Genomic DNA, 25,431 nt, shown 5'->3' with positions numbered 1-25,431 from the left:
ACATAGTTACCAAGGGCAGATAGTGCGGAGTCCAGTCACCAGTCTGCTCCATTCTCGCTGTCTGATCACTGTTCCCACAACATTTACGTCATTCCAATCACAATAACCGAAGCAAAGGCAGAGGAAAGGTGGAAGTGGGTCCAACAGAGCCAGTCAGTCGTCACTGGTGCCTTCTCTATGTGCGTGGTCAGGGAGGACCAGGCAGAGACAGTGTCGTCTGGGTGTGACAGGCGTGTTGTAACTGCTGAGAGTCAGTGTGGACATAAAACCTGTCTAACGTCAAATCAGTCAGCTTTCCAGCATGCAGAGGGGAGGGGCTCAGGAACCTCCACCCCTAACTGAGTAGCTATTGACTGATGATCACTGGGAAGAAAAAGTCAGGTTTTAAGGCTGTGGCACCCGGGATGTCAACCATGCTCCAGCAGAATGCCCCACACCTTAGTATATGGGCAACACTAATTAGACGTCCTAGATTTTTTTTTTTAAGGACAAAGTTGGGAAGTGGTAAGGAGGCTGGAGGGTGGATCTTGGAGGAGTTAAGGGGGAGAATAGGATGTTGAATATGATCGAAATACACTGTATACATATGTGAAATACTCAAAAAATAAATTATAGTATAAAAAACGTAAGAAAAAACCATGATCATTATACTTACAATGACACACATTAATCCTTCAATAATTAGAAGCAGCTTTAATAGAAATTTTTATTGATTAATCAGATTTGATAAAGCTAAAATCAGGGACAGCTTTTTAAAATGAGAACATATGAAGGTAGCATGCCATTTTATTTAAAACTGCAAATCAGTCACTTTTTAAAAATGGATGAGAGAAGACATCCTGCATTCTGGAGAAATGGAGAGGGGAAAACTCTAATCCATACAGCTAGATGCTTCAGCAGACTGCAGCCTGCTGGTTCCCGAGGTCTGAGGCTCCTGCGACACCTGGTTGGTGGTTTATTGACCTGATCTTGAAAAGCTAAAGAGACAGAATATGATGTCATCAGAGGGCAGTGGTGACAACCATAAATACGTGTTCAGGGAGGATATCCAGGTAACACTGCTTCCTTGGACCACTGATTGATAAATCTCAACACAGGTACCATCCACTTTAAGATGAGCTCTACCCACACTCAGTTACTCTTCTCTGGAAACACCCTCACAGAAGCAACACCCAGAGGTGTGTCTCCCAGACCCCAGGCTGTAAGTAAGACCAATTGTCACAAGACCCAAGAGGGACACCACTAACTCCTATGGGATCTCTGACTAGGAACAGACTAGCTAGACCACTATCACACTAACAATTTGTTGTTATTGTTGTTTGAGACAGGGTTTCTCTGTAGCTTTGGAGCCTCACTAACAATTTTAACAAACACAGGAAGGCCTAATCTAGAAGCTGTTTAAGGACAACGTGTCTTTAGTCAAATCGGATATGCCCTTAGCTGTTTCCTTGGTGTATTTTAAGTCACGCCTGACAAAGCTGTAGACTATGAGTCCGGGGTCTCCTTACTTCAGCGGTACTGCAGGAGCAGCCTGATCATTCCTGCGGGTTGTCATGTCTACTTCCCATTCAGGAGGGTTGTCAGTGAAGTCTCCTCTACTCTCAGCTTCACAGGAAAGAGGATACCGACTAAAAATGGGAACGGGAGAAAGAGAAATATCACAGAGGGCTGAAGATTCTTTAAGACCATAGAGTTTAGAAGGCTGCACTCGAGGCCAAATTCCAGTGACGTAGATGCACTGACTCAAGTGAACCACTTACAACAATGTAAGCCTATGATATGTGATTTTAAAATCTTAGTTGTGGTGGGCAGTGTGGTTAACATAGAAACTCACTAATGGTCAAGAGCAGAAAACAATCATCAGTAGAGTGGTCATCCACAAATGAGTCATTTTATATCACCATCATATGCGCATACACACACATACACACACACACACACACACACACACACACACACACACTGACTATAAAGAAAGAGGGTGGGGAAAGATGGTAAGAGTCAAAGGTCAGGAAGGACCAGACAAGCGTCTCTGGAAAGGACAGGGCCTTTGCCCTCATGAGTTCACAGTACCTGCAGTTACTGTCACAAGACCTACATAAGATCAAGCCAAGGCACATGATATCATGGACTGGGAAGATGCTTGTGAGCCTTTGCGCTTAACTGAGGAACCATGAACAGTTAATGGCAACTGGGGAGGGAAAGTCAGGTTTTTTTTTTTTAATGGTTTGACTCCTGGTAGGTCGAGCATACCCCAGTGAATGACCCCACACCCATGAGTATATGAATAGTACAAACTGGAGTCAATAAATTATTTTTTTAAAAAAATTTAAAAGAACACAATGTTATGTAATAGGTAAAGAGGAGGGAGGAGATAGTGTAGGAGGGGAATGAATATTATACAAATACATTGTATGCAATTCTCAAAGAATTAAAATATTGCATTAATAATGTTAACTGCTTCAGGACAGTCACAGTGGTTACATAGAGAAACCCTGTCTCAAACTTAAAAAATGTTAGTTGCTATGGTAAGTATTACTCTTTGTGTGAAGGAACATGGAGGATGAATTCAATAATTACTTGAAAGGAAAATTAATTTGTTTCAAATGAATCACTTACAACAACGTAAGCCTATGATATGTGATTTTAAATATTGAATGTTCTCTCATATGTGGATCCTGAATCAGACACATAGGATATGAATGTACCAGTATTTGGGTAAAGAAAGGGCATTAGTAGAAAGGGGGAAGTGGAGGGTAATGGGGAGAATATGCTCAAAGTACACGAAACACTTGAATTTACATATATTTATGAGCCCCTCACTATGTGCAGTGAACATAGGCTGATTATTAAGTGATCTAATGAAGTGAGGCAACGAGAGGGAGGCTTCAAACACGACAGGAAAACAGCCCACTAAAAACACAATAGCCCAACTTCATGACACATTTATGTGCAAAACCATTTGAAAAACATTTTAAATTTCTTTAAAAATGCTCATTAAATGATTTTAACCAGAAAAATCTAATAGATTGTCTCCTCTCCCAAAGCCTTGACACACTTACTATGACTTTGCTAATCCCTGGTCAAGGTTGCTAAGGAGCTATAACTGAGGCTTTCTCAAATGGTTAATGATTAAGATACTGAATCTCACCCCATGGGTGGGATTTAATCTGCTTCTCTCCCTATGATGTCAGCCCCACCCTCCCCTGATGCATGCTGGCCTTGATTTCTCTGACACAGTTCTGTATCTTTCAGGCTTTTCCTTTCTGTCCTCCTTACACTTGGATGTGGACTTCTTTTTTAAAGCAGTTTGGCTCGATTAGCTGGGTGGAACCTGAAAGGTTTTCAGCCATTTGGACACTCATATTAAAAAAGTAGATTAATCTCCTTCTCTTCTCCAGTATTCTAATGCTCTAGGAGACAATCGTCACTTTGAAGGCTCAGAACCAAGGATATCAACATCTGTATTCCTGCTGGCTTTGGTTCCCACCAGCACCACACCCGCCCACACCCTGGGTTGTGTGGTTTAACATTTAGGGTTTGGATCTTTCATTTAGAGGGTTGAGGTGAAGCTGGGGCCTTGGACAAGTGTCCCACGTGTGGTACTCACCTGTGTAGAACACAGGACAGATGCATCTCAGTTTGGTTAGTAGAGTTTTTTGGGATATACGTAAGATATGTCTGAAGCAGAGTGACATCATAAAGAACCTGAAGGGGCAGAGAAAGATTTAAAGTATCTCACACATCTCAGGAGACCAAGGGAATTGAGCTAGAGCTGATAGGTACTTCAAGTTCTCAAAAAAAAAAAAAAACCAAAAAAAACCTTAAACAATCACTCATGAGAACCATCTTCTGAAGAGACAGGTTCAATCTGGTACACTACTCAGATGTAAAAGGCAGATCATACTTGTTTATTGAAAGAAATCAGATCTTTTATTTGTATTTTTAAAAATCACGTGCTTACACCTCCTTTCCAGAAACACAGTAGAAGATAAAGTGTTGCTTATTTCGGAGAACACCAGCTTTCAGATCAGCTAAAACACATTTGGAATTCAGAAGTCTGGGAATTTCATTTAAATGATGAACTCAGGACATTTGTTTTGAGACTGGGTCTCTCGTATTCTGTGCTGTCTTTGAACTCCTGATCTTCCTGCCTCTGCCGCTCCAGTACTAGGGTCACAGGTGTGCTCCACCAAGCCAAGTTTCTGTGGTGTTAGGAATCAACACAGAGCCTTGTACATGTTAGATGAGCATGCTATCAACTGAGATACATCGATACAGCCCAGTCCCTATATCATTTCTTTAAAAAAAGAAGGAAGGAAAGAAGGAAGGAAGGGAGGGAAAGAGGGAGGGAGGGAAGGAGGGAGGGGAAAAGAAGGGAGGGAAATGAAGGAGACAGAGAGAGAGAAGGAAGAAGAAAAAAAGAAAAGAAAACCCACCCTGACGAAGTTCCAGTACTAATCAGTTCATCAGTTATCTGGCTGGGACACCATCAGCCTGCAGGATCCATCCACAGACGTCTGAGTTCCCCACAGCCCAGCTCTTTTCACACAGTAATCATTCTCCCAAGGGCACCTAATAAACCCTGTATTCTGCATGCACAGCTCCATCTAAAATTTTCTTCCTGTCTCACCAAATCTGTCCTTCACCTCAACCTGTAAAAGTCGTGTAATGTCTTTTGATAAGTAATATTACAGCGTTTCTGATTTTTTTCTTTTGTAATCAGCTAAAAATCCCAGTTAATGTTAGACAGCAATGCATACCGAATGTGTCAATACCCCTAGTAGGGAACTCTGAGGCCCTTTGTGATGTTTAACCAATGTTACTCCCTCCCACCTGAGGCTAGAATGTCGTGGGCTGTAATGTGCAACTAGTTTTGGAAACTACTTTGTGATGCACTGAAAACGAATCTCTTCCTATCAACAAGTTAACATCAGTTTTCCTGGATGTGACTTTTAAAGACATTAACTCAGCTGTAAGACAAATAGAAATTATGATTTCCATTTTGTGGGTCCAAGGAAGGGCCCACAGATACTGGTGTTTCTTCTTACTTTATTGACAATGCCGCAGGAATAAGTACGGTAGGTAAAGTCATAGATATCATTTGGCCAGACGACGCTCACAGGGCAGCCATATCCTAAAAACACTTCATCAGGTTCCATAAATATATTGTGGAATAGCGTGGCCTTAATCCTGAGATAGAACCAACGATTGGTGCATTTCAGACGAAGGGCTAGGAAGTAGAAAGGAGAATATTTCTGTTAACAGGCTGTATGTGAATCATCACAGAACATTTGAGCAAAGCTAGTTACTGCAAGAGATCCTCCCTTAACAAAATAAAACATGTTGTAGAGAGAAGCAATTCTGTAAAGATGATCATCTGCTATGACTTCATCCCTAAGATATCCACAAACACTCCATTGTTTAGTAACTCTGTCGGGGAGTGAAAAGCAATACAAATTGAGGACATTTTTAATCCTTTAATTCCATTCTCAGAAGTCAATCTTTTTCTTAGGACAAGTCTCACTACATAGCTCTGGACGGCCTGGAACTCTCTATGTAGACCAGGCTGGCCTTGAACTTAGATCCACCTGCCCCTGCCTCCCAAGTCCTGAGATTAAAGGTGGACATCATCATGCCCAGCCTCATGGTCAACATTTTACACAGCTGTGCCACAGGAACACATTTCTATTGTAACTGTGGGAAGCGCAGAGCATGACTGTGCTCTTGATCAACTCACGCTCCTCTACGCTAGCCCTTGCCTTCATTTATATATCCACAGCTTCGTGGTACTTAGAAGCAGACATGGAGGTTGAGAGCGATGAACACTAGTCAAGAACGCTGCAACCAAACTTGTTATGCCATGTTCGGGAGGCCTGCTCTTTTTGTTAAAGGGACACAGAGGAGGAAGGGATCTGAGGGAGCGGGGAGATGGTAGAAGGGACTGGGAGGAGGGAAAATGTCTCTAAATAACCCTGAGCAAAATAAAGTTGTAGAATAAACTACAAATAAAACTTCAGATACATATATCTGCTACTGTAAAGCTGAAGTCGAATTAGGAAACATGCAGAGGAATGAGTGATTAGTAAGCTTCCATGTGGATAGAGGGCAGACACTGAGACCAGATACCACAAGGACTCCCATCCTATCTGAAATTTCACTTTGATCCTAATTTACACAAGGGAAGCAAGTCAACATGGATTTAGTAAGTCTGCATGATGAGGCAGTGGATACTAATATGATTGCTTAGAGCTGTCTCCTTTAAATAGCTCCTAATAAAAAGAAATAAAAGACATTAACCAACACACTAAGAGTCTTGCAACTGCCCTAGCATCAAGACTGGATTGTCTTGTTGAAAGTAAACTGAGAAAAACACCTAACTTTTTATTGTAATTCTAAGCCTTCAAACTAAGAGTCTGCACTCATATTTAGGAGACCAACCACTCACGTTTGCTTAAAGTAGGAGACTTGTTGGCACTCAAACTAAGGAAACTGGGCCCACTAGTCGCCTTACCATGAGGAGCTGGCCTCCCCTCTCAGGTACTGCGGCTCTGCAAAGATAAGGCCAAGGAAGGCTGAGTCCTTGAAAAGGCTCCTTTTCCTACCTGCTACAGGGTGCCCTGAGATAATTTGTTTGTTTGTTTATATTTGTTGGATTTTTTTTTGAGACAGGGTTTCTCTTTGTAGCTCTCACTCTGTAGATAAAGCTGGCCTTGAACTCAGAAATAAAGGCTTGCACCACTATGCCCAAGCGAGTCCCAGGTACTTCACAGTCCAGGAACATGTCTGTGCATTCCAGTCCACTCCACTTTCCTCACATCTCGCTCACCTCAACGCACTGAATCCCCAGAATGTGATGTGATCTGGGAAGGGTCAAAAGAAAAGGGAAACCGGAGAAAGAAACAACTCAAGCTAGGACAGTGTCCGGTCTCAGTAGAACTGTGAGATTTTCACATCATGCATCTTTATGAAACAGTCAGAAAGCCTCTTCCGTCAGCACACGGTACGGCATCCCAATATTCCACGTCACACGCAATACCTGACCAATAATCAGCACCAGTTGTCAGGACGAAAAGAAACAGAAGGAGTCCCCTCAGGCCCAGGAAAGACTTCATGGCTCAGGCTGGAGATCAAACCCACGGAGGAAATGAGAAACAGAACAAGTGAAAGGCCTTATATGCTGGAATAGATGGCCTCAGTTGGGAGTACTTAACTGGTGCCTTTTACAGCACACACCTGCCACTAATACACCATCAGTTCATCGTCTAAAATGTAATGCTTTATTTGGGTACTGAAGAACCAGAGTGAACATGATGCCATCCCTGCCACTGTAGTCCCACAGCACAGTGGAAGCACACATACACAGCCCCCATGACTGCTGCAACAGGAGAGCTCTCCAGGCGATTCAGAAGGAATGGGAGGCTGGCTTGCATCAGAATCTGTATCAGTGTGTATAGAGTGATTTTATACAATAAGCTATACTTTGTTAAAACTCCCTAACATCCCAAAATATCTGTGTCTCATCATCTGCACACTAAAGGGGCAGCTGTATAAGAATGTAGTTGTCCTGTGTCAGGCAGAATGCAAAGGTTCAACACCTTGACACCGCACACACTTCCACTCCTCTCACTGACCTGCCTCTGAGCAGAGGGTCTCACTCAGGTTTCCCTGTGGAATATTCTTTCTAATAATACATGATGGCTGAATTACAGGCATTCCTTTTTTCTGATTCAGCAAGACAAGAGTGCGGCAGAGAATTTACATTTTTAAGTTCCAAAGCGTTACTAATTCTAGTGCCCTCAGAATTGCTGGGGCACAGGGATTTGCCTTCACAGAGCATGCTGACTTGATACTCATCAGAAGGACTTGTTTGCAAACTTAAATACACACATCACCTGAGTACTCTGTTACACAGCAGATTCTAACACAGAAGAGAGGGTAAGATCCAGAGATGTTGCAGCTGTGATAAACTCTCAAGCGATACCAGTGGTTCTCTATGACTACATTTCAAGTAACAAGCCTGGAAATAATTTATACCAAATTTAAATTCCTTGCTTCTAAACAAAAGGTGGCACTTCTTCAAAACAAGAAGTTAAAATCTCACAAGGAGAAATAGCTTAAATGAATATTTGTGTACTGGGAATGTAGCTTAATGGTGGGAAACTTCCCTACCTTCTGTGGGCCTGTAACTTTGATTCCCAACACCCCAAAAAACTATATTTAAGCTCACCCTTCTTTTCTGTCTCTAGATCATCAGTTGAGTCCAGAACTATATTCCATGATAATGCAGCATGAAAGACAGAGCTACTGAAAGGCGAAATGGCTAGAGGAAGGCACCACTCATGACTGTATCACCTGAGATGTATCATTGCACTGATAATCGTTCTAATAGAGGGCTGGGCTTATGACTTGGCTGGCAGATCTCTTGTCTACCACACACAAAGCCCTTTGTTTGAACCTCAGCACTTTATAAATTATGAATGATTATGCATGGGTTACATGAGATGCTGTCTCAAAACAAAATACACATACCAACATAAATAAATACTAACGATTCTACAAGGTCACTATGCCATGAACTCCTTAAGGGTATATATTCCACGTATATTTTCCTCTCCAGGATTTAGCAAATCTGTTGTACAATAAGAGATAAAGATGTAACAGTAGAAAGAAATGTAACTACTTATTTACCACAAAATAATTTTTATATAATTTACATTTCTTTATTAATTTATTAAAAATGTCTTTGTTTAAAAATGTGTCCTTTATTTTAAAATGTGTCTTCAAACAGCCCTTCTACAACACAAATAAGAACCTGGGAGAAAGTAAAGTTTTATATTTCTTTTTTTAAAATTAATTTTTCCCAGCCCCTTTCTTAAGGTTTGGGAGTGAGCTCAGTGGTAGACCACTTGCCTAGACATCTCAAGGTCCTGGGTTCAGTCCACAGGACTGGAAAAAATAATTTCTCAAATATTTTCAACCCACTTCTAGTACAGGCACATATTTCAGAGTGATGAGCTCTGTGTCCTTGCTGTCAATTAAACCAACAAATCCCTTTCCTCCTGTAGCTACAGGGTGTGCTCCTGCGTGGCGTGCGTGCGTGCGTGCGTGCGTGCGTGCGTGCGTGTGTGTGTGTGTGTGTGTGTGTTAGCAAGCGTTCAGTATGGAACACAGTGCTATGAGCTATAGTCTCGGTGCTGGGTGTCACATCTCTAACTTTCATCGTCTTAGGCAGTAGGGGCCTGTACCCTGGGGCCTACTTCCCTCCTCTTCTTATCACTGTTGCTATTTTCGTTTTTTAAAACAATAAAGATGTATTCAACCAATCTCTAATTTTCTTTCTGCTTAGATTTTTATTACTTCTTAATTTTTAAGGCATGAGGGGCTGGAGAGATGACTCAGTGGTTAAGAGCACTAGCTGCTCTTCCGGATGACCTATGTTCAATTGTCAACCATGTGGTGGCTCACAGCCATATTTAACTCCAGGAGACCCAACACCCTCTTGTGGTGACTTTCACAGACACCAGGCACAAACATAATACACAGAATACATGCAGGCAATAAATAAATAAATAAATAGATAAATAAATAAACCCACAATATACATATGAAAATAAAATATCTTGAAAATATATACAGTTCTTGAAAAAAAAAAACAAGTATTTTTATTTTACTCAATGAACATGGCGTTAAACTGCCATTAAGTATTTGTGCCCATAGTTCATATTTCATCAGAGAAGCTCTGTTTGCGGTGGGTGGGCAATGGTCAATGCAGAGACTCACAGATAGTCAATGTGCTGAGACCAAGTGGCTATGGAGACTTAGCCCTAAACGGGCACCTAGGGCACCTTCTTCAAGGCTCAAGGAGCAGCTCCTTAGAAATAAGCCAACCAGTTCGGTCTTTCAAGGATTGTCACATAGGAGGGGTAGAAAGAATGTGAGAGCTGGGGGACGGGGAGGGGTGGTGTAAATGTACTCCAGACATGGCATGGCTGTTGCACGCATGTTTCTACACTCAGTACTGAGTGTTTCTACACTCAGGAGAAACTGTACAAGAGGGGGCTCTCCAATATATCATTATGGATGAAAAAGACCCACCCTTCCCTGAGAAGCAATAGGCAATTAATGGTTGCTGGAGGAGGGGAAGCCATATTCTTCAGTGATGTTGCCAGTGGTAGTGTACCCTCTCTCAAATAAATATCCTGCAGGCCCAGACTCTGTAGACATCTCTAATGAAATGCAGAACACAGATACAAATAATAAAAACTGACTAAATTAAGCCGTGTCTACAGTGTATTTCTGTGTGTGCATGTACACACAGCATATATTTAGATGGCATATATGGATCTATACATACACATGTACACTTCATACACACATTCATACCTTTTGGAAAACTTCAGAAAGTATTACAATATCTATCACTAAGGAATATATTCAGTTTGTCTTTAGGTTTGTGGTTGATTTTCTGTCATTTTATGGTTTTTCGGGACAGGGTTCCTCTGTGTAACAGCCTTGACTGTCCTGGAACTGGCTTTGTAGAACAGGCTGGCCACCAACTCAGAAGATCTGCCTGCCTCTGCCTCCAGCACACTGGGATTAAAGGTGTGCACCACCACGCCCATCTTAGGTTTTAACAAGTTTTGCAGTTACAATTTGTGTCATTTCATGAATTTTCTGTTTGGTTTGGTTTGGTTTGGGGCCAAGGGGCTGATACAGGATCTCACTATGTAGCCCTGGCTGAGGAGGAACTCCTTATGTGACCAGGCTGGTCTCAAACTTAGAGTTTGCTTCCACTTCCTGAGTTCTGAGATTAAAGGTGTGTGTCACCATACCTGGCTCATGGGATTTCTCAAAGCTACCTGGTTAACAGGACTCTGTCCCTTCTCTGATTCAACATACTTAGCACTCAGATGTTAGATCCACTATACCTGAGTTAACTTTTAAGTTATTGTGAAAAATTAATAACATTTTCAGATATATCTGATGCCTCTCAAACTACCACTGAATGAAAAAAAACTTGAACCCCTTAGTATAGAAGGTTTGAGATGGAAGCTGCATTTTGAAATACAATTTTATTTTAGGTATACACAAAACTTCTCTTTTATACTACAATATCCTTTTCATTTGTATTTAACAGTTTTTCGGATAAGTCATCAAACACTTCTCTTAATAGACTTTCCAGGGTATTTTCCACATGTACTTTTTATTGTTGGTTATATCAAAAATATAATGTTAGCATCCTGAGCTTGCGCAATAAATACTAGTGTAGAAAACAAGCAATGCTACTGGTGAAGTTAACAAACATCTTTACTGATATACCTGAAGAAAATTTAAGACTTTTGTGGTTTTGTGGTTTGAATGGGAATGGCCTCCAGAGGGCCATATATTTGTATAGTTGGTAGAACTGTTTGGGAAGGATAATTATGGCCTTATTGAAGGTGTGGTTACTAGGGACAGGCTTTAAGATTTCAAAAGACCATTCTGAGTGTTCTCTCTCTCTCTCTCTCTCTCTCTCTCTCTCTCTCTCTCTCTCTCTCTCTCGTGTGTGTGTGTGTTTGTCTCATAGTTGTGTCTCAAGATGAGAGCTCTAAGAGACGCACCATATCTGCCTGCCTACTGCCAAGCTCCCCACCACCATGATCTTCATCTCTGAAAGGTAAGTCCCAAATAAATGCTTTGTTTTATAAGTTGCCTTGGTCATGGTGTTTTATCACAGTAATAAAAAAGTAAGACATGTAGATCATAGGAAATTTTAAAGCCTTCATATTAAACTGACTTTGCAGGAAATACACACCACTCTTCCAGGATATCCCATGGTGCCTGGAACATCAAAGTCTCTCTGGTGGTCTAGAAAGGTTCCGTTTCAAGGGAATAAGGTATTAATGGCTTAGGTATTAATGGCTTAGATATTAATGTCATTAATGTCATTCTAGCAAGAGCATTATGAAATCACTGAAGAGCACTGGGTTCTCTCAAGGTTGGTTTAGGAATGGTCAAGATCAGGGTCTCTGTTGACCTCTTCTTGCTGATTGTTAATGGTAAGTAACTTCTGCTAAATCAACTCTCAATACCACCAAAGAATTAACTAATGAATTAACCAATTAAGCTAAATATGTATTACAAACTTAGGAAGATGGATTCAACCACAAATAACAAAGTATGTCATTGTGTCAGAGTCAGGGGCATCCCTAAATCAACTCATAGAATACTAAAGACTAGCCAGAGATTTGGCTGCATAGTCAAGTATTTTGAGGTACTACATAGACAGTTCAAAAGCACCCCAGAATGTGTGCTGTATTCATTTAGCTAACACTATATTTCTCTAGCCCATATGATAAAGAAAGGCTCAGGAGTTGGAGTTGATGGGGTATCAAAGGGTTTCCTTTTTTTCTCCTTGCTGAATTGAGTTCATTGAATTCATCTGAGTCATGCTTCAGGCATAAAAACACTTCTGGCTTCCCAGTTCTTCTCAACTACCTGGTAACTGAGGAGGTCTCAGCCCAAAGTCTGGCATAATGAAGGCTTTTGTTATATCAGGACTGCTGCTGCTGCTCATATCTGGGATGTGGAGGTGTTCTGGGCAAGAGCCAGGTATCACGTCTGGTGATGTTTTCATGGGGGTAGTTCTCCAATGACCATGAGTTATGAGGTTCTTGGTTTTGAGGGATTTATTATCTGAAAAGTTAACAACTTAATAATTCCTAGCCCTATATGTTATCTCTACCTGTCATGGTGTCATGTTCCCTAAGACAGAGTGGGACAGAACTCACTTAAAATACCTCTGAGTCCTGCAGACCACTAGAGACTCGGCTCAAAGGAGGCAGGGGTTAACTTGGGAGTTTTTCATATAAACTGTTGTAATGTCTCAGAAGCAAAGTTGATTATGAGTACAGGTACTAAACATAATGTGTTTAGTATTTGGAGGACTAAAGGGAATTCCTGGAGGGAGCACAGTTACCATGGAATACAACTGTCACTGCTTACAGGAAGGGAGGGTGTTGGAGAGCAGGAAACACTCCCTTTTCTTTGCCTTTAGATAAAACAAAAGGAGAGTTGTGCAAAATGCCTATTGCAAATGTGATAGTGCAAGCTGATGAACTATTATCAAGATAAACTAAACATTTATTTTAATAGGAAAAACTATAATGTGAAAGTTAAAAGATTAAACTGGGAAGTGGAGGTGTCTGAGATGGTGGGAAAGGGGCATAAGCAAGAGAACCCTCCCGTCGACACAAGGAAATTGCAAAGAATGAAAGAAAGAAGTCAGGTGATGGTGGTGCACACGTTTAATCCCAGCACTCGGGAGGCAGAGGCAGGCAGATCTCTGTGAGTTCAAGGCCAGCCTGGTCTACAAGAGCTAATTCCAGGACAGGTACCAAAGCTACAGAGAGAAACCATGTCTCAAAAAAAATTTCTAAAAAGGATGAAAAGAATGCCCCCAGGGGCAGTGAGCTCCTCCACAAGGCTGCCAAAGTTGCCCGGGGAAGGGGCAGTGATGGAATCCAGAGTATAGCCATGCGGAAGCAGATGGGAGATGAATTTTGAAAGCAGAGGTGAAAAGACTCAGTGGAAGACTGTGGAGGGAAGGGAAGTGGGAACTGGGGCTATATCAAAGGCCTCTGGACGTCAGCTGTGGCAGGTGTGGTGCTGGTGACTGGGAAACACAAGCGGGAGGGAAGTAAAGACCGTAAGTTCCACATGGAACTTGTGCATGCTGAAGGCTCCTTCAAATCCTCTGTATATCTGACAGCTAAATGGAGAGAAGATGTGAGTCTTCCAAGGACCAAAAATTCACAGAGAGCTGGGACTGAACACTATGCTCTTTGGATCCACTACACTGCAGTACCTTGGAGAACAGAATATTCATTTCCACCCCAGAAGGACTCTCCTCCCAAGCTTTTGTGACTGCTGCTATCCGGCACAGCCATAGCCTATGAGGAAAACCTGTGGGCGATGGAGGTGGTTTAATTAGTAAACTGCTTTCCACGGGAGCACGAGGATCTGCGCTCAGCTCTCCAGCACCCATGGAAAGACTGTAATCCCAGCACTGGGGAGGTAGACAGACAAATTGCCAGAATTGCTGGCCAACTACACTAGCAGAGTTGACAGGCTCCGGGTTCAGTGAGAACAGCTGTCTCAAAACATAAGGTGGGGAACAACTGAGAAAGACAAACATCTACTGCTGACCAGCATGCAAGTACACACTCACACACACACAACTCACACACACACATGCACGTGCGCGCGCACACACACACACACACACACACAGTCACACACACTCATGGCTTAAGTTTCACAGATGCCAAAGATTGGGGACCTTGGTACCCAATATAGCACCCTGATAAAAGTACATACCTCAGCTTCCATTCCAAATAGCCACCACAGTTAATCTCAGGCAGAGCTTTTGGTGTTTGCGAGTTGTTTCATTTGAGGGGTGTCAATGGGAAGAAAAGAGAAGTAGAGTCATATTATGGCAGGGATCGCCCTTGCCCACACCCACAACCTCTGCTTCTTTTGGTTAAACCAGGTCTTCTTTCTTGCCATGTATGAGGTGCAGCAGCTGATTGCCTGCTCTTCTCTTCCAACAGTATCAGTGGAGTGCAATTATCTTAACCTGCGTGTTGTAGCTAAAAGGGCGCTGTTTCATCCAGATGAGCGTGTAGGCCTGGATGAATTATTCCTAGGGACGGGCTGCAGAGTGACTTATGTGCGACCAGATGAACTTGAGTTTAATATTCCTATCCAGTACTGTGGGATTGTTATAGAGGTAAGAGAAGGAACCGTTTTACCTGCTGCCATCTGCAGTCTGTTCAAGTGTTTCTTCCCGCTGTTGTCTTACTATGTGTGTAGCGCTGGTGTTGCCAGCCTGGTGCCTTAGCCTGAGAGGAACACGGAGAATGTCACTGCTACTCATTCACCAGACTTACGTACAGGACATTTGGCATTAATAAAAAATTATATAGACTTTTCTATCAGAATAAATTAATGTTCTATCAGCATGGCACACATATTATTTTCACATGGCATTTTACACACCTAATCCTGCAGGATCAATTTTGCTTCCACTTATATAGAGTGAGGAATTGAGTGTAAAAGCTAGCCATGTAACCAGACACATGAAGTTTGCATACAGCATAGCAAGGGCCAGAGACAAGGCTTGCCGATGCCTCCGCTAAGCCTGTTGCCTTAGTGCTATGATGACTCTGGCATGAGCAGAATGAAATGAACAACAATAATAAAAGAAATACAAGACATCCCTAGTGAAGTATCCTACTGTGCTGACTTACAGACTTGTCTCCACAGCTAAACTACAGCTTATTCCTGGGGGTAACCTGTGCTCCTCCTCCTTAGTGTGGTGCTTGGGGCCCAGGACTTAAACTAATAGTGGCTCAGCAAACACAGAGTTTCAGTTTTTTGATTAAAACTTTCCCCAGGAAGTAAAGCAGCAAGAATGGTCTGGAGTGATCTGAACTAGAAGTAGGCTTAATTTGTTCACTTCTAATTAATATACATGTATGTGTTATACGTGTGTGCGCATGTGTGTATATATCACTGAAAGCAATAGTACTTCAGTGTCTATAAGAAAAACTGAAGTAAACTTTGGTGGAGGAAGTTTCAAGCACATCCAAGGGAAATACGAAACGTTCCATTTATTGTGGCTTAGTTTACATTGCTGTAGTCACTGAAATAAGTATGTTCTAGGAACCTAAACTCCATGTCATGAACATGAATAACTTAAACAGACTGACATGAAGGGCCTTCAATCTTCTCTGCCTCGTAGTATTGTGCAATGACTGCCTATCTCAGTCTACTTCTCAGGCTGTGCTTACCCACAGCAAGACGCCAGGCACTCAGATTTGTTCCCATACGTCCATCGAAAGAAATCCAAAGGCATTTTAAGGTTTTTAGCAGCTAAAAGCCAGTGTCAAATATAGAGCCCTTCACAGAAGTATAAGTCTATAGTTGTCAAGTGGGAGTGAGCCTCTCCACAGGGAACATTGGGCCATTTGAGGAGACAACATCAATGACTCCTTCCAGAGAGGAGGAGGGTGCAACTGGCATCTAGTGAAGGGGAGCAGATGTCTAACGTCTGCAGGCACAGGCCCCTCCACACATAACAGAGAGCTACCTAATCTCATGTGCAGTGTCAGCTGAGAAACCCTGGTCAACATACCTATACCCACCCTCTCCCCTCACCCCTTTCTCTGGGCAGACTTCCTCTACAATTGATGCAGCCTAAACTCTACCAATCGTCAGGAGGCCACTTCATAGTCTTAAGAGTGTCTGTCTGTCTGACCTCTGGATTTAAAAGCTGAATGAAATAAAATTTTCAGACCTTGGTAACCACATGAATTATTCATCCTACTATTTATTCAACAAGTTACTGACTTTGGAATTATTAACTGGGATTATACATCATATCTAATATGATCCCAAAAGCATAAATAATGGAGGATCAAATCGTTACAGAACTTGAAGCCAGTATGGTAAAACCATAGGATTTGTAACTTATTATGAAATGCATATGCATTTCATGCTTAGGAAATCCAATTGGTCAATACAAATACACTGTTTTTTAGTTAACACTCTTCCTGCTAATGAGATTTTAGAAACTTGGACATCCGAAGTAAAGGCCAAATACTGTGTTTGAAGACAGAAGTATCAGGAGTCTCTCAGACTCCTTCAAATAGTTTATTCATCTTTTAAATCCTCACAGATCAAGTTTCCATCTAAGTAAGAAAGAAATGCTTCCTAGAACTTTGATTTGGAAAGGCTAGTGGGAAAGCTCCAGGGATACTGTACCAACCCTTGGCAATCTCGTTCACAAATTGTATGTCAAGTGTTTTGCTTTATTTCCTGTTTCAGTGCCTCTGGTGGCAGAGAGGAGTTTAAGCACATTAATTCAGTTGCATATCTTTATTTCTTGGGGTGGTAGAGTGGCAAATGATTTATCTTTCAATTTCTTATTTGAATATATCAAAATGTGTTGTGACAAACCATATCTTTTATCTCAACAGATAGTAGTTGATAGAACTATCTTTCATTCCTGGCTCACCTATAAACCCAAGCATTTACATATTTCTGCTGAGCTTCCGCTGAAGTGTGTGGTTCCCAGGTCAGTACAAAACACACGCTCGTTGATTAAGTTTCAATAGCTCTTGGCTAAAATGTATCATTGCTTGTCCACAAACCTTGAAATTCATAACTTCTTTTTTGTTTTGTTTTGTATTTTTTTTTCTTTATCGGGAGGGAGTTTTCAGGGATCCCTCATGAGATCCTGAATTTTGTAGCTGTGTGTCTACAGCATGTCAGTCCATCTTAACTTTATTGCAGCCCCTAACAGAGGCCAAAATTTAGGCCAAGAAAGTGAAACAAGTTACAAAGCCATGAGTGGGTCTTGGCTGTTCATCCTTTCTATTCCCCAAGATGAAGAACTTGTTGCCAGGCCAAGTGCATCACACCAATACTGGCACACTGTATCTATGGAAATTTCTTAAGTACACGGACTGGCTTTGGCCTTCAGAACAACCCAAAAGACCCTAGCTGGGTCTTACGGAAGTCATGTAAAGCCAGCTACTCAGAGGATAAGGAAGACAAACTGTAAGTTCAAGACCTGCCTAACACTACTCCGTGAGCTTAAGGCCAGCTATAAAAACTAGACCATCTCAATATAAAAAGAGGACTGAGGATAGAGCTCAGTGGTAGAGTACTTACCTAACAATCACAGTGCCCTGAAATGAGTCCCCAAGTACTGCAAGACAGAGGTGGAGGTGATGGAAGGAGGGAGAAAGGGCGAGAGAGAAGTGACTGAAACTCTAGGTTACTAGAAGATTAGGTTTCAGAAAGTCAAATGAAAATTAATTCTGCCTTCTAAGTTTTAAAATAATTTAGCAATAAATGACATAAAAGATAAAGCTTTAAAAACAAAAACAGCCAACTGGTTTAAATAGTAAGTTTCTAACTCCAGAAGTAATTTGGAATTAAATAAGACAAAAAAATTAGAAAATTTTCAAAACATAGATTGTGTATGGCATCATTTTGGTAAGAATAGGACTCGGTCCTTTCTAATGGCAATAACCACTGAGCTCCGCTGTGCGCCACTAATAGCATCTGTGAGCCCAGGGCACTTGAATCCTTACCATCCACTCTGTGTGTATAGCATGAATACCAGGCCACTTAACGACAGAAGCTTAGATGCAAACATATTAAATGATTTTCTGGATTCACAGAGTCAGAAAGTTCTAGATTTAATTTGACAAAATGACCTGAAAACACTGCTTTCTTAACTAAGCTTTAGTGCACTGAGCTGGTTAAGAGGTTTGTGGAAGTCAGCTTCTGAGACGACTCGCTGACCTTCTGAAATGATGTCACTCAGGGGCTGGAGGGCCTGAGTGTGGTTAGTACCCACACCTATCAGTTCACAGCAAAGCCTTAGCTCCAGCTCCAGGGGAATCTGTCGCCCTCTTATGGGATCTGTGGGCACTGTACTTGTGTACACACACAGACACACACACACACACATAGATATATATAATTTATTATCAAATAAAATCCTTAAAAGTAATCAGACTTCATTAGCTCCTGCTAATTCAACTTGGAGAGATTTTTCTTAACGGAGAATAATTTCAGTATTCATAGACTTATTAGCCCTCAGTGGAGGTCCAAGACTGTTGAACAAGAATAACGCAGTCATCTTAAAGCTATCAAAACTGTAGCTTCTTAGCAGACTAAGTCTATTAGGTTTTTACAGCAAGGCCACCGAATCACTGAACTGCTGTGTTGAGGCTTGACGTAAAGCCCAGGGATAGTGACCTTTATCTGCATTGCTTTCTGACTCCTGTTTTCATTGTTTTGTTTTTCCTTTGGAAGTTCTTATGCCATGGATGACCTAGAAATGTCCCTTCCTGCTCAGTTCTGGTTCCTGAAAAGGCGGAGATTCTGCGTTTCTTGTAACCATGTCCACTTACAAGATAACTGGGTAAGTACTCCTGCAAGTGCAAATATTTAATATGCAAACATTCACAGATTATATCAAAAGCAAAAATTATCCATTACATTTAGTATTTGTTTGGGGAAGATCCTATAGTTAGCTCGACCATGTACTCAGTGGAAATGGCCATACACAGTCACTGTACAGCTTGATGAGAGGCTACAATAAGGCCCCAGCCTTACCATCCTCTCTTCATTCCTGGATGTCTTTCCTTGACAGTAATATTTTGCATTACAGTATTTGGAACTGAACATCTGAATCCAAAGTGAATGTCTGTAATGGGAGGAAGGACAGAAAAGTGCTGAATTTACCAATTTGGAACATTTTTTTCACATCTTTTCACAAAAAGACCAAACGTCTTAAGCTGAAGGTGGCTCTGAAAAGAAAAATATATAAACAAAATGTTTATGATTTACCACTGGGTTGTTGTCAAATATATTTAAGAGCCTTTTGAGAACTGTTTTTCCTCTTTTCTTCTGTAAGCCTTTAGAAAATGAAATCTATGTAGCTCCTACTCATAAAAGATGGATTACATACCATACTGTTCCTATTTTGGAGCCCTAAAGTTAGCAGGCTCCAGCTCGGAGAGTGAACAACTTTAAAAACAAAAGATTCTTGAATCATGGAATCGCTCGCTCTTCTCTTCTCTCTCCTCTCTCTCTCTCTCTCTCTCTCTCTCTCTCTCTCTGTGTGTGTGTGTGTGTGGGGGGGGAACATATATCATTCGAACGATAGTTTTTAAAGATATGCAAATAGCAGGGGACTTGAGTAGCAAAAGAAGTGGTTCCCTGAAAGATGAGAAAGATTAATGGGTAAAAGGAACAAAATATATTATGTAAATGTATAAATTTGGCAAAGAATAATATTTTTCTTTTATTGAACATAGTTTTTTTTCTCCCCTCCCTCTGCTTCTCCCAGCTCCTCCCCACCATCCCTCACATCTAATCCACAACCTTTCTGTCTCCCATTATAAAACAAAAAGGCTTCTAAAGAATAATAAAATGAAACAAAAACACATCAGAATAGGACAAAACAAACAGAAGGAAAAGAGCCCAAGGGAAAAAGTACAGATATAGAGACTGACAAACGGACACACACAGGAAACCCATAAACACGAATAGCTGGAAGCCATAATATATACTCAAGGGGTCTATAGGGCAAAGAGAGATGGGGGAATAAAAATAAAAACTAAAAATTTTTTTAAAAAGAGAGAGAGAGAGAGAGATCCCTGACACAACATTATATGTCAGAAACCTTCAAGGATGCAGTTGGGTTCATTTTCCATTGCCTAACTACTGCTGGGAATGCAACCTACCCTTAAGAATAATTTGTTTCCCCTGCGAGACTCCCTTAGAGAAAACTAAATTTTCATTTCCAAGTGATTATTGGTTGGACTTAGGGTCATAGGGCATGTGTCCACTTCTCCTTTTAGATCTAGGACCCCAATCCTTGCAGGCTAGTAGGGACCCTACTAAGGAGTGATTAGATGAAGACATTTCATTGAAGGGTGAGTGTCCCCTCTGCATACTACCTGTCTGTAGGTTTCTGTATTAGTTCCCATCTGATGCAGGGAGAAACTTCTCTGATGATGGCTGAGCAAGGCACTGATCTGTGGGTATAAAAGAATGTCACTAGGACTCATTTTATTGTTAGGTTCCTTTAGTAGAACAGTAGTAGTTGGTTTAACCCTAGGTCCCTGGGCTATCTAGTCTCAGGTTTCTTGGTCACCAAAACAGCAATGGCATGGGTCCCATCTCGAGGAGTGGGCCTTAAGTAAAATCAGATATTGATGGATTACTTCCACAAGCATTGTGCCAACCTTGCATTAGCATATCTTGCAGACAGGATACAACTGTAGATCCAAGCATTTGTAGCTGGGTTGGTGTTTCCCTTTCTCTTTGGTCGTGTACAGAGTGCCTTCCAGTACCAAGAACACTTAGCCCTTAAGAGTGAAGTTCTGGGTATTGTCTTTGGCACCGAGGCAATGATATCAGTGTGTAGAGAATAACCAATAGCTTTGGAAACAGCCTGGATTCTTGAGAGTTCCCATGAGACCCTTTTATCCAACAACTCAATTAGATGTAACCCATTCCCGGTACTGGAAGCTTCATTTGGTGCAAGAGATGTCCATTTAGAGCTCTGTCTCTCTGTTTGGTGGTTTCATTTAGATAACCTTCATATATGTACATATTTTAGGAAGTTTCTACTGTATTAGGTTTCTATACTACCTCTCAAATGGCCCTTACTTTTAACTATCTCTTCCCTCATTCTGCTCCTCACTTGATTCTCTTATGCCAAATCGCTCACCCTTGTCCATTCATATCTATTCTATTTCCCTTTCCTAAGGGGACCTATTTGCTTCTCTAGTCCCTTACTCTATACCTAACGTCTGTGGTTCTACAGATTGTAGTTTGTTTACCGTTGAATTAAGAGCTAATATCCACAAAAAGCAAATATATAATATTTGTTTTTTCTGGGCCTGGGTTATCTGACTCAGGATGATATTTTTTTTCTAGTTTCATCCTTTTACCTGTGAATTTCATGATTTCATTTTTTATGGCTGAGTAATGTTCCACTGTGTGAATGTTATCACATTTTCTCTAACCATTCTTCTGTTAAAAGGCATCTAGTCGGTTCCCAATTTCTGGCTATTGTGAATAGAGCAGCAATGAACAGAGTTGAACAAGTATCTGTGATGAGATCAGGCATCCTTTGGGTATACGCCCAAGAGTAGTATAGCTGAATCTTGTGGTAGATCTATTCTCATATTCCTAAGGAACCATCACACTGATTTCCACAGTGGCTTATGAGTTTGCACTCCTACCAGCAAAGGATCAGTGTTCTCCTTACTCCACATTCTCACTAGCAAGAGCCGCCACTTGTTTTATTAATTTTAGCCATTCTGGCAGTTTTAAGATGAAATCTCAAAGTAGTTTTCATTTGCATTTCCCTGATCATTAAGGATGTTGAACATATCCTTAGAAGTTTCTCAGCCATTTGAGTTTCCTCTTTTGAGAATTCTATTTAGATCAGTACTCCATTTTTTAATTGGATTTGTTTTCCTGATATCTACTTTCTTGAGTTCTTTATATATTTTAGGTATTAGTCCTCTATCAGATGTGTAGTTTATAAAAATCTTTTTCCATTCTGTGGGCCGCAACTTTGTTAGAATGATGGTGTCTTTTGTCATGTGGAAGTATTTCAGTTTCATGAGCTTCCATTAATTAATTGTTGATCTAATGGAATTCTGTTCAGAAAGTCATCTCCTGGGCTAATGTGTTCAAGGTTCTAGCCCACTTTCTCTTCTGTCAGGTTCAGTGTATCTGGTTATATTGAGGTCTTTGATCTATTTCAGGTTGAGTTTTGTGCAGAGTGATAAGTATGAATCGATTTGCACTCTTCTACAGGCAGACACCCAGTCTAACTGGCACCCTTTGTTGAAAATGTAATTTTTCCAGTATGCACTTCTGGCTTCTTTATCAAAGATAAGGTGTCCAGAGGTGTGCAGATTTATGTCTGGATCATCAATTTGGCTCCATTTATCCACATGACTGTTTTTGTGCCAATAGCATGCTGTTTTTATTACTGGAGCTTTGTAGTGCAACCTGAAACAGGAAATGGTGATACTTTCAGCAGTTCTTTTATTCGTCTTTATTTTTATTATGGCGTAGCTATCCTGGGCTTTTCTGTGTTTCCATAGGAAGCTGAAAATTTTCCTTTCAAGATCTGGAAAGAATTGCGTTGGAATTTTGATAGAAATTGCAGTGAACCTGTAGATTGCTTACAGTAGGATGGCCATTTTTACCACTGAAAACTTCAATTCAAAGAGGTTAGCCATAACCAAGAAACCACAAAGAATAAATAATCTTAGAGCATAAAAAGCACATAGCACAACAACAAAATAACAGGAATCAACAACAAACAGTGCTCATTGATAACTCTTAACATCAGTGGTCTCAATCCCCCCATCAGTGGTAGCTGTGTGTTGCTTGATAGGGAATTCTGGGATCCTGCCCGGTGTGGCCACTGGGTGCTCCAAGAAGTGTTATTTTCTAGATATTGGGAACTGACACTCTGAGTGGGAATGGGAAGAGGCATAGGGCTGTGGGTGTCCACAGGAGAAATGAAAGCAGTGCTCCCCTAATATCTGCTTAGTCCCCATGGGAATGGTGTAGAGTGAGGGGAGGCCACAACAGGTAGTCTGTACCAAGCTGAGGATGACACTTGGGGCATTGGACTTGGAAAAGAGGGAGAGTGAAGATCTGTCTCTAGCTCACCTATCTGCTTAGCTGGCCTACTTGCTTCTGTGGTGGCCTTGGCTGATGGAGTCCCAGGGAATGCCTGCTGGAGTTTGGGGCTGGGATAATGGGATGAGTGGAGAGACAAGCTGGAAGAGATCTGTGTAAACCCTTAGAGATGGAAGCAGGGAGGGAGGGGAGGCTGCAGCAAATGGTCTGCTGCAGAGGTAGGAGTGAGACAGGAGCTAGATTTGGAAGTGAGGAGGAAAGGTGAAGATCTACTGTTAGCCTACCTCCATTTAGTTGTTTTATTCTTATGTATTTTGTTTTTTATTATATTAAACAATTTTTAAGTGTAAATATATTTTAATCATGTTCTCCCCTCTCCCAAGTCCTTGGTCACAGTCACAAACATATATGTTTGTTGTACAAAGAATTTTTAGAACAGTGATTGAAATATATTGAGAAATTAATATTGCTATTACTCTTACTCTATTAGAAAAAAATAAAATAAAAATGTTCTAATAATGAAATAAAAATATTCTTGAGCCTTAGTATCTCAAAATAGTAAATACCAGCTGCTGAACTTTGCTTTCCACAGTCAACACCCTTTTATGGAGCGAGGAGGAATCATTCTCGTCAAAGACCTTCTCATTCATCCTTTCACCGTTGACTCACCATGGCAACATAAAGTTTATATATGTTTATATATTTGCATGTTTTAATTGTATTTTAATATACTATAACCCTTTGTGATACCTTTGATAATAATCTATCAGTGTTTTTAAGCTTTAATGTAACCACAATCAATAAATAAAACATTTTATTGTGTGTCGTATTATGCCTCTAAATCAAGCTAATTGAGTTTTTACATTTTAGACTAAATTGGTAGGAAAATGGGAGCTGGGGCAAAGCAATTGCCAATCTTCTTTTCAATACTTTGTTTTTAATACTTGCTTATTGAAAACTAGTCCCGGTAGTATGTAGTGACATGGCCTATGAACTTGCATGGCAGAGAGTCGATGGAGAGTGAAGCCCATTAGAAGTAGCGAGAGCTCAGCTGTGTGAACAGAACGTCCATTAAGATTCCCCCCACAGCTGGCCATTGTTGGCCCACACCCTTAATCCCAGTGCTCAGGAGACAGAAGCAGGCCAGCCTAGCCTAAAGAGCAAATTCCAAAACAGCAAGAGTTACACAGAGAAATCCTGTCTCATACAAAAAAAAAAAAAATCCTTCCCCAGGGTCTGGGAAAATGGATCTGTAGAAAAGGAATTTGCAGTGTCAAACCGAAACTTGGATCCCAAACTTTAAATTAAAGTTGGGGAGGGGTGGCCCAAATACCATCCCAGTGTTTTGGAAGCAGAGACAAAGGATTCTCTGGACACGGTAGCTAACTAGACTAGCCAGCAAAAGGCCCTGTCTCAGGAAATAATGTGGAGAGCAATAAAGGAAGACTCCTGACATCAACCTCTGGTCTCCGTAAGCATGTCCACACAGAGGTACATGCAAAAAGAAGGAAGGAAGGAAGGAAAGAAAGAAGGAAGAAAAAATTAGAAAAGGAAAGGAAAGGAAACGAAGAAAGAAATGAAAATAGAAGTTCCTCCTGAGCCAAATCATTCTGGAATAGAAGTTCAGGTGCAGGTGGTAGGTTTTGAGTCTGTTGACATGGTTATTCTGTCAGTCTGAGGTAATGTTAGCAACCTTCCTATTCTTTCATTCCAAGGATGAAGAACTGGGCTGGTTGCCCCGGCCACTGAATGTAGTGACTATGTCTTCCTTTTTTTCCAATAGTTCTTTTGTCAATATTGCCATCATTTCAAACTTGGAATCCACGCTAGCATTTGAGGAATTGCAGGTGTATGCTCTGTGGTGGAGATTCATGAACTGTCACTTTATAATTTGGGAAAAGGGTACAAGGCAGAAGCTTTCCACAGTCCAGACTGTCCACTGCATGCTTGTCTCAAATCTGGGCTCACTTATACCTGGCAGAGGTTCAAGAGCACACTTTTGGCTTTGGCACTAATAGTAAGTATTTCTATTTGTATATTCAGTTAACTGAACTCTCGCAAAGGAAGTGCTGTGAAGCTACAGTAATTTCAGTCCTTTGTACAGATGGCAGTTTCATTGCTTTGCTCATATTATTGCTCCTCTCTCTCTTGCACTGGTCTCCTGCAGTTCAGTCCAGTGCTTCTCTG

The 25,431-nt window shown here is 41.1% G+C and overlaps 2 protein-coding genes across 2 annotated transcripts in view; one reads left to right on the top strand and one right to left on the bottom strand.

Moving 5' to 3' along the window:
- Nucleotides 1-673: 673 nt before the first annotated feature.
- Nucleotides 674-25,431, bottom strand: part of LOC125397974 (oocyte-secreted protein 1) — a 45,350-nt gene continuing 20,592 nt past the window's right edge. The window contains exons 2-10 of the mRNA XM_048430513.3: nucleotides 20,529-20,606; nucleotides 19,180-19,270; nucleotides 14,796-14,885; nucleotides 14,362-14,407; nucleotides 7,040-7,123; nucleotides 5,052-5,233; nucleotides 3,611-3,708; nucleotides 1,509-1,628; nucleotides 674-977 (exon numbers count right to left, since the gene is read on the bottom strand). Coding sequence (XP_048286470.1) covers nucleotides 956-977; nucleotides 1,509-1,628; nucleotides 3,611-3,708; nucleotides 5,052-5,233; nucleotides 7,040-7,115 — 498 coding nt within the window. The 5' untranslated portion in view covers nucleotides 7,116-7,123; nucleotides 14,362-14,407; nucleotides 14,796-14,885; nucleotides 19,180-19,270; nucleotides 20,529-20,606 and the 3' untranslated portion in view covers nucleotides 674-955. The remainder of the gene's footprint in view (nucleotides 978-1,508; nucleotides 1,629-3,610; nucleotides 3,709-5,051; nucleotides 5,234-7,039; nucleotides 7,124-14,361; nucleotides 14,408-14,795; nucleotides 14,886-19,179; nucleotides 19,271-20,528; nucleotides 20,607-25,431) is intronic.
- On the top strand, nucleotides 12,492-21,658 carry LOC125398000 (oocyte-secreted protein 3-like). Its single transcript, XM_048430560.2, has 5 exons — nucleotides 12,492-12,594; nucleotides 14,595-14,773; nucleotides 17,025-17,122; nucleotides 18,877-18,985; nucleotides 21,620-21,658. Exons 1-5 carry the CDS (start codon nucleotides 12,519-12,521, stop codon nucleotides 21,656-21,658), a joined length of 501 nt encoding a protein of 166 aa, XP_048286517.2. The 5' UTR covers nucleotides 12,492-12,518.

This window comes from Myodes glareolus, chromosome 7 (assembly GCF_982192425.1).
Source record: "Myodes glareolus chromosome 7, mMyoGla1.1, whole genome shotgun sequence".
In the NCBI taxonomy this organism is placed as follows: Eukaryota; Metazoa; Chordata; class Mammalia; order Rodentia; family Cricetidae; genus Myodes; species Myodes glareolus.
This window is presented reverse-complemented; position numbering and strand designations above follow the sequence as displayed.